Consider the following 9844-nt stretch of genomic DNA (forward strand, 5'->3'; position numbering starts at 1 on the left):
GTACCTCTTAATTCCCTCCTCCTATCTTGCCCCTGCCCCTTCCCTTTCCCTACTGCTAAATACTAGTTTGTTCTCTGTATCCGTGAGTCCGTTTCTGTTTTGTTATATACACTCATTTGTTTTATTTCTGAGATTCCACTTGTAAGTGATATCATACAATATTTATCATTTTCTGATTTGGTGAGCAGCAGCAGCAGCATGTTGAGTGAAATAGTGAAGTGAAAGTCGGTCAATCGTGTCTGACTCTTTGCAACCCCATGGACTATACAGTCCATGGAATTCTCTAGGCCAGAATACTGGAGTGGGTAGCCTTTCCCTTCTCCAGGGGGTCTTCCCAACCCAGGGATCAAACCCAGGTCTCCTGCATTGCAGGCAGATTCTTTACCAGCTGAGCCACAAGGGAAGCCCTTGTGAGTAAAATAAGTCTAGTCTGATTATTGAGCCAGGCTTCCCAAGTGGCTCAGGGGTAAAGAATCTACCTGCCAATCAGGAGACATGGGTTTGATCCCTGAGTCGGGAAGATCCCCTGGAGAAGGAAATGACAACCCACTCCAGTATTCTTGCCTCTTGCCTGGGAAATCCCATGGATAGAGGAGCCTGGTGGGCTATAGTCCATGGGGTTGCAAAGAGACAGACAAGACTTAGTGACTAAACAACAGCAATTTCTATAAAATGAGACAGCCCATTTTCTTTTGAACTTTCAACTAACTTAGATAAAAACCAGAATGTGGTCACTTGTGCCCATTTTCATTCCTATAAAATGAGCAAGCCAATTTTCTTTTGAGCTTTTAACTAACTTAGATAAAAACCAGAATGTGGTCACTTGTGCCTAGTTTGATTTTCTTCAATCTTTCTTCAGCTAAGGTTTGACTTTGCTAGGAGAATGCTTTTTGCTGTGATTGGTGTATTGCCCACAACTGGTTTTGTCTCTCATTAGCAGGGCAGTGAATAGCAGTTTTCTTTTTTACAAAGATAGGGCCCAGCTTACACGCAAGTTCATTTTTTTTTCTTTTTCTTTCTTTTATTTCATTTTTAAAATTTTATTATTTTTAATATAAATTTATTTATTTTAATTGGAGGTTAATTACTTTACAATATTGTATTGGTTTTACCATACATCAACATTAATCCGCCACAGGTATACACGTGTTCCCCATCCTGAACCTTTCTCCCTCCTCCCTCCCTGTACCATCCCTCTGGGTCGTCCCAGTGCACCAGCCCCAAGCAGCCAGTATCATGCATCGAACCTGGACTGGTGATTTGTTTCATATATGATATTATACATGTTTTGATGCCATTCTCCCAAATCATCCCACCCTCTCCCTCTTGCACAGAGTCCAAAAGACTGTTCTATACATCTGTGTCTCTTTTGCTGTCTTGCATACAGGGTTATTGTTACCATCTTTCTAAATTCCACATATATGCATTAGTATACTGTATTGGTGTTTTTCTTTCTGCCTTACTTCACTCTGTATAATAGGCTCCAGTTTCATCCACCTCTTTAGAACTGATTCAAATGTATTCTTTTTAATGGCTGAGTAATACTCCATTGTGTATATGTGCCACAGCTTTTTTATCCATTCATCTGCTGATGGACATCTAGGTTGCTTCCATGTCCTGGCTATTATAAACAGTGCTGTGATGAACACTGGGGTACATGTGTCTCGTTTTGGAGGATTTTTTTTTTTGAAATAAAGCAGTCACATTCATTGTAGAAAATTCGGAAAATTGAAAAAATGTTTTCAAAGATTACATCATTAATAATCCTGCCACCCAGGAGGAACCATTGTTCACATGTTGGAGTGTTTCCTATCAATCTTTTTCTTAGTACATGAATTGAAGAGAAGTGAGAAAGACATATACTTGTGAAGAGCAGTATTGTTTAGAGTAGAATGTATTGAGCTAAGAAAAGTGAGATGAAAAGTGAGAAAATGAAACAGTATGGCATGTACCCAGACACAGGGAGAGTGGAAAGGGAGAAAAGAGATGTGTTTGTTTAGGATTTGGTTTGGCTACAGAACAGAAAAAAGCAAGCAAAGGCTGCAGAGGTTGGCAGAAATTGTGACCAGCTGAAATAAGAGAGTTTAGGAGGAGGCGGCAAATGTCATTTGCAGTGACAATTTTCTTCTAATAACAGAACAAAGATGGCTTGTGAGGACAAGTGCTCCGAGCATTAATCATTAAACCCATTGCTTATTGGGGTGGAATAAACCAGTTCTCAAAGTGTGGTCCTAAAACCAGCAGTTTCAGCGTCAACAGGATATTTGTTAGAATGCTAATTCTCAGACTCCTCTCCAGATTGATCTGTTTTTAACAAGTCCCTCTAGGTGATTCCAATACATGCTATAGGTTGATAGCCACTGGATGAAATGGTGCTTCCTAACCCTTTCTAAAGTACATCTGTGGAGGTTTCTGGAATGGAGGAGAGATGTTCTCACCAGCTGATGAAAACGGGCCTGGGAAAAGACTTTGATAGAAATGTTTTTGATAATAATATTCAGAGCCATGGTGGGAAAAGGGGATGATAATTTGCTACAAAGTCCAAGCCAGTTCAAGAGGGAGCATGTCTTCATAATAGTTAGGAGTCTGGGCGCATAGGCAGGCATAACCCTGGTGGTAATACCTGCAGGAAAACTCCTGTGTATCCTTCAAGACCCTGATCAAATGTCAAGCTCCTCTGTGAAGTGTTCTCTGAGCCATGGTGTCAATGGCTTCATCCTTGTATTGACTTGGCACTTGCAACGTTCCTCTGATTGGCTCTTATCTCACTGTATGGTGGGTATATGTAAGTCTCTCTTCTTCACTAAACTGTATGACCTTTGAAAGTAGGACATTCCATTATTCATCTTTGAATCTCTAGTGTCTAATATGATTCCTGATACATACTTAATACTCTAGAATAATTTGCTTAGAGGAGGCATGAGGAATGGCCAGCTTTTTATGGCTGTCTGGAGCTCAGAAGCCTTTTAAACATGAGTTTACTTTGAATTAACCATGAATTAACCATGGTCTTGAGTTCAGCTCTGTGCCTTGAAAGTTAGGGCCCTTGATTCTGTTACCACACCATGAGTTGATCTCTCTCAGTGACCTCAACTAAGATCTCAGAGACATATTAGCAACTTAATATGTTACAGTGGGCTTCCCTAGTAGCTCAGGCAGTAAAGAATCTGCCTGCAATGCTGGAGATGTGGGTTGGATCCCTAGGTCAGAAAGATTCCCCTGGAGAAGGAAATGGCAACATGGACAGAGGAGAATGGCTGGCTACAGTCCATGGTGTTGCAGAGTCAGACATGACTGAATGACTCTCTCTCTCCAACACACACACACACACACACACACACACACACACACACACACACACACAACTTACAGTAGGATACAGGATTACTAATGTCAGCTTTTCTTATATTTTGTATTATAGCTAGACTTTCATGGGAAACCTGATTAAAATCTATAGGGGTATATCTGCCACAGGACAAAAGTATTGGATTGGTCAAAAAGTTTGTTAAGATGTTATGAAAAAAATCCGAAAAAGCTTTTTGGCCAACATAATACTTCCATCTTTGGGACCCATGGGTTACTTCTCATCTCATCCAGGCACTGCCATCTTCTGATTGCTTTTACTTCTCTGATTCTATAATGTAGCCTGTTCATACCTGTGTTGTACTAGTCGCTTCAGTCATGTCCGACTGTTTGTGACCTCATGGACAGTAGCCCACTAGGCTCCTCTGTCCATGGGATTCTCCAGGCAAGAATACTGGAGTGGGTTGCCATTTCCACCTCCAAGGGATCTTCCTGACCCAGAGATAGAACTCGAGTCTCCTGTGTCTCCTGCATTGCAAGCAGATTCTTTACCCACCAAGCCATCCGGGAAGCCCCTGTTCATCCCTGGTCTACTCACAAGTATTCTCCAATCAAGATAAACAGTAAATTACAATCACCTTTGCAACTGTGCCTTCCAGAGGTTATACTTATATCAATGTGTTTAGATGTGTGTGTATTTCCCTAACTCTGTGGTCACAGAGTCCCAGGCAGTTCCTTGGTTTCATTTCCTAGGTGGTTAATGACACATTCATTTTATGTGGATTTTTACTGGCTTCCCTGGTGGCTCAGATGGTAAAGAATCTGCTTGCAATGCAGGAGACCCAGGTTTGATCCCTGGGTCAGGATGATCCCCTGAAGAAGGAAATGGCAACCCACTCCAGTATTCTTGCCTGGAGAATCCATGGACAGAGGAGCCTGATGGGCTACAGTCCATGGGGTGGCAAAAGAGTCAGACATGACTGAGAGACTAACACTTTCATTTTACTGGCTTAGCTCTCAGAGGACAGCCTTATAACCGTATTTCTAAACTTTTGAGGGTGGGGCACCTCACTGTCCCTCACTTACTGCCAAGAGTAATCATTTCTCAATGTTACAGAAACTTTGCAGTGTATGCCAGTATCATTCTCTAAAATGGAGTTTTTATTTATTTATTTTTTTTTTTTAATTTTAAAATCTTTAATTCTTACATGTGTTCCCAAACATTTTAGACCCAAGGTAAAAATCAGAAACTGGATGTGTGTCTTCTGTGTCAACTCACGATCCTAATATGTACGTGCTGAATAGATTTTTCTGATTTTTTTCTACAGGCATTATATCTGATAGCCACTAATGGAACCCCAGAGCTGCAGAATCCTGAGAGACTGTCTGCTGTATTCCGTGACTTTTTAAATCGCTGTCTTGAGATGGATGTGGATAGGCGAGGATCCGCCAAGGAGCTTTTGCAGGTGAAAATTAAATAGGACAGTTACAAACAGAGAGTCATTATATTGAGCTTTTCTACCTCGATGTGTGACAATCAGAGAACTCTGTTGAGAGATGCCTAGTTCGAGTTAGGCGCTAACCATTTGATTTGAGATCACAGGCACAGAAATATAGGCATGCATCTAATGTGTAATGGATTGGCATGTGGCCTTTCTTCTGAGAAGTTGGCAATTTAAACTAGAACTCTCTTTTGTTCTTCCTGGAGTCTTATTTTGCAAGGGGAAAAAACAATGTGAACCTCTGGTGTTACTGTTTTGTTCTAAACTTTACTTGTGCCCCTGGATGTTGTACGCAGGTGCTCTTGGCCGGAGGTAATTCTCTACATAACTATGCAATTATTTCCATGGCATTTGCTACTCTAATGCTTTACTGGTCAAAGCCCCTTTGCTTGTGATGCCAAATGGCAGGCACCTGCTTGCCTGGGTGAGTACCATCCAGTGGTGAGTGCCTCTGTAACCATTTGTCCTTTTCATGGCTCTCAGGGATTCGTATATATGATGATAATTAGTACCTACTTGATACCAACTTTTTTACACATATTCTCTCATTAATTCTTACAACACTCTAAGATAGGTGTTATTAATCCCTGTTACAGATGTAGAAATTAAAGCTCACATAAATATCGAATGGCAGAACTTGAATTTGAGCCCTGGATTGTCTTTCTTCCACACAAACCAATTTAGAAGGGAAAAAACATTTATATTGATAAAGCAATGCATGCCCAGGATCACTGCTGGGGATGGTCCCTCGGGGAAGAAAATAAAGATCTGTAATAGCCAAGCCAAGCAAAGTGACTACTTGTCCCTCTTGACTTTGAACACATAATCCAGTTAAACAAAAGGCATAACATTTGGTCATGCAGAGTGTGATTAATGATGAACTCAGTCTGTTCTCAGCCAAACAACAAAAAGTTCCTATTGCTTCTGAACTCCTTCCAGAGACAGAGAGCCACACTCAGGCAAAAATACCCTACCCCAACCTAAGTCATACTTGGGATAAACCAATTTGGAGGAACTGGGAAAGCTACACCTTCTCTTTTCTGCTACCTGTGAGCATTTCACAAGCTATCATGAGGCCTGAAAATGTCCTATCTGAAATAGCCCTTTATTAGTCCTCCCATTATTCCAGCCTCAAATTATAGATGAAAAACTGGAACTGTTGAGTACATCATTTCCATGTCTTTACACGCCTCTCACTACCCCACTTACACATCCTGTACACATTCCTATTATGTCTTCTTCAAGGATGAGTGAAAATACAGTTTCACTTAAGGTAGCTATATAGTTATATGTATATAATTAAATCAATTATCTAGTTAATTCCTTACTCAACAATACTTTTATCTGAACCAGTCAGATTACTGATGCAAAATGATGTTGTGAGAAGATTGAAGAGTGTATTTGTTGCATCTTTTGATTTTATACATGTAAGCTCTGCATTTTACCTTAAGTCCATATAACTCCATTCTCTGCCTCTAGTTCATTTTAGAGGTTGGAAAACAGAGACTTCCATGACATTCACACCACTGGAAGACTTGAGAAAAGGCACAAATAAATGGATTTTTATGAAACAACTTCTATTTGCAAGGCTTAAGTGCATTGGTTGATACAAATCTCTTAAAGGCATGATTCCTACTCTTTAGAAGTTCCATCTCCTTGCGAATATGAAGAAAAAAAAAAAAACAAGATTGTTCAGAGACTCAGTGGAACCAAGTGGCCATTCAAACAGTGAATGTCATAACTGATTAAAGATATGCATCTATGGCCTGTGGCACTCAGAAGATGTCTGTGAAAGGGAAAGAGTTTGCCTGGGCCTTGAAAGACAGATCAGTCTTAGATAGTTTAGGGGGAAAAGGGGAAGGAATTTCAGATGGAAGGATTATCACCTGATCAAAGACATGTAGGCAAAGTTCAAAGGAACAGAAAATAGACAGTGTGGCCGAAGTAGAGTTCAAGTCAGGACAGCTGCAGGTGGCAGGACTGTAGAGAGCCTTGAACACCAGGCTAAAGCATAGGGGCTGTAGGTAATGGGGAAACACTGAAACCATCTGAGGGACACACATGATGAAAGCTTTGTTCAGGCAGATGATGCTGGTGGTCTGCAATAAGAATTAGCAACAGAAACAGATGGAGGCAGGAAGATGGGGGGGAGGTTATTGTTGTAATTCAGGATTAAGTTGATTAGGCCTAGGCAAAGCAAGAGATCATTGTAAAAGGCATTGAAAAGGCAGCATTTGGTAACTGATCGCATGTAAAACATAAGAAGAACACAAAAGTGACTTCAGAATATCAAACCAGTGGTAGCATTCAGCAAAACCAGAAGTGATAGAAGATAATAATATACTGGCTAACATTGATTGGCCTTGATATAGCTTATAAGAAACTGTTGCTTACCTCATTTAACCACTGTGATAAGCAGAGGATTGGATTGAACCTAGGTATTCTGACTCCAAAGCCCCTATAGCTTACATCACATAAGAGTACTCTGTTTGAGAAACTTCAAAGTATAAAAAACTATATATTATTTTAAAATTATTTATTTTTAATTGAAAGATATGCTTTACAATACTGTGTTGGTTTCTGCCATACATCAACCTGATTGAATGTACATTTTTCAATGTTGAGTTCAAGGTGGCAGGAGGACATTCAAAAGGAAATAAACAACAGACAATTAGAGAAATAGGGCCAAAATTCAGGAAAGAGATCAGGTCACGCAATGGATATTTGGGAGTCATCTCCATAAGGCTGATGAGAGCTTGGTTAGAACCATGAAAAGGAATGAACTCTCCAAGGAATTAAATTAGAAAAAGAAGATGATGAGAGTCAAGTTATGGGAGGTGGAAAGAGGACGTGAAACCAGGAAGAAGATAGGGAGGGAGCAGTCAGTGAGCTTGCATATAGAAGAGAACTGAGACAGTAGAATGTTACAGGCCCCCAAAGAGAACAACATTTCAAAGAAGGAAGGGACATTCACTTGTATGAAGTACTATGGAGCAACCAAAGAAGAAATGGCCGAGGCACACTATTGGGTTTAGCAGTTAGGAGGCCATTGGTTTCAGGGTCAAGGCCTCTAGTGGTCAACAGAACACAGTTTTTCAAGCATTGAAGGCTGCTCCAGATAAAGTCATCAATTTAAGAAAATCAGAAATTTAGACTCCCAAACACAGTGAGATTTCACAAGACACCTACTCTGAATTTCTAGCCCTGCCAGTCAGCTTCCCAAAGATTTCATGACACTGAAGAACAAAAACATCTGAAGGACAAAAGCTGGCACTATATTTTTTTTAAATGATGTTTAATTGGATCCACAAAATACAAATTTTAATGAAAAAAAGGCTCCTTGCAAGTGTAAAGTAATATACTTGTTGGAGGAAAGAATTCCAGTAATTCCTCTGTTTTTCCTTTTGCAGCATCCATTTTTAAAATTAGCCAAGCCTCTCTCCAGCCTGACTCCTCTGATTATTGCTGCAAAAGAAGCGATTAAGAACAGCAGCCGCTAGGACTGCCAGCCTTACCCCACACCATCTCCCTCATGAGTAAGACTGAAATAATACTCCGCTGCAGGAAAGATGGAAGAAAAGACAGTCAAATGGGGTGGGGTTTCTTTAACTTTGAGATGAATAGAAACTTCTTATAAGCCTTTTTCCTACTCCCTCAGATTATGTAATTTATTTGTAAGCCTGAATCGCAGCCCATACAGGGCAGCAATGTCGAAGTGACCATTAAAAGGTCACTTCCACCGTGAAGCGAAAGAGCCAGTAGTGAATCCCCTCATTTTGTGCATTCACTTTGAAGAAAAAAGATTTCTCAAAGATGCACAATCCCTCTTCATAGTGTTGTGTTTGTTTTTAAGTTAGAGAGTAGTCCCTCTTGCATTCGAACCTCCTTCAAATCTCCTTACCCAATGTAATGTTTTTCACTTGCATTGTCATTAGATGTCCAGAAAAAAGATGTCAAACTTTTTTTTAAAAGAAAGTAAAAAACAAAACAAACAAGCAAACAAACAAAAAAACAACAAAATGAAACAAAACAAAAAAAAAAACCCTCAGAGCAAGTACTGTGTGAACATGTGGAAGTCCATGCCCTCATAGAGTTGCAATTTTTTATTCTTCTATAGTGGTGGCTTGGTTTGTGTACCTGTTTTTCTGCATTTGTACTGGAAAAGGTTTCTTTTATGACATTTTCCAAAAGCAGAGAGGAATATGTGTGTTCAGGAAGGGCTTTTAAAAACTATCTAAATAAAGTTCAGATGGTGAAATCTTATCACATTTTCATGATGATGCTTAAGTGGTAGTTGATTTGTCATTTGTATAAACCTGCTTGCTCATCTTCATGGTACCTGCAAAAAGACACACCAAAACTATGGCACTCCAGTTGGGTGAGTCTATGTCTTAAACCTAGGAAATCCTGATTGGAGAGGCCACACTTAAACAAACATGGGGCTTTCTCTAAGAGCCAAAACGAAGATAATATAAGCATGAAATACTGAAATCTTCATTGGACAGTAAGTAAGCAAAGATATAGATACCTAATTTAATCTTGTTTTGTGCTTGTGGAAGGTATGCACCTGTAAAACAGGCACATCAGGAGGAAACAGACACATTACCCAATGTTTGCTGATGATAAAATATTATTTATCTTCACAATTTATAACAAACATTAAAAAAAGTTTTAAGATATGGAGAACAGAAATATGTGAGCATTCAACTCTGCAAGAAATGGGAGGTTAGTGAAAACTACATCCCAGTCAACGTTTGGCTCTAAGTACTTATTGTCATTTCCCCTATGTATCACTAATTTCTGTTTCTGCATAGGGTGTGTTCATACTTAGCCCTTTGGGCTTTTGAATTTCAAAAACATGTATCTGAAGATCTTGAAGTTCTCCAGTGAAAAGGCTTTGGCTTTGCAAACATGTATCCCAAGACCTACCAGTCCAACTGAGTTCCTTTTGTGGCTTGGGCAAGATATGAAAATTTGACTATTATTTCACCATGTATCAATTTATTAGACACTCAACAGTCACCACTTCCTGAATCTTC

General features: G+C 39.8%; 1 protein-coding gene across 4 annotated transcripts in view; it reads left to right on the forward strand.

The window, feature by feature from the left end:
• Positions 1-8305, forward strand: part of PAK3 (p21 (RAC1) activated kinase 3) — a 92973-nt gene extending 84668 nt beyond the window's left edge. For all 4 annotated transcript variants that reach the window (XM_068963368.1, XM_068963370.1, XM_068963371.1 and 1 more), the window contains 2 exons: positions 4632-4769; positions 8216-8305. In XM_068963368.1, coding sequence (XP_068819469.1) covers positions 4632-4769; positions 8216-8305 — 228 coding nt within the window. The remainder of the gene's footprint in view (positions 1-4631; positions 4770-8215) is intronic.
• The last annotated feature ends 1539 nt before the right edge of the window (positions 8306-9844 follow it).

The sequence above is a fragment of the Capricornis sumatraensis genome, chromosome X (genome assembly GCF_032405125.1).
Source record: "Capricornis sumatraensis isolate serow.1 chromosome X, serow.2, whole genome shotgun sequence".
Classification (NCBI taxonomy): Eukaryota; Metazoa; Chordata; class Mammalia; order Artiodactyla; family Bovidae; genus Capricornis; species Capricornis sumatraensis.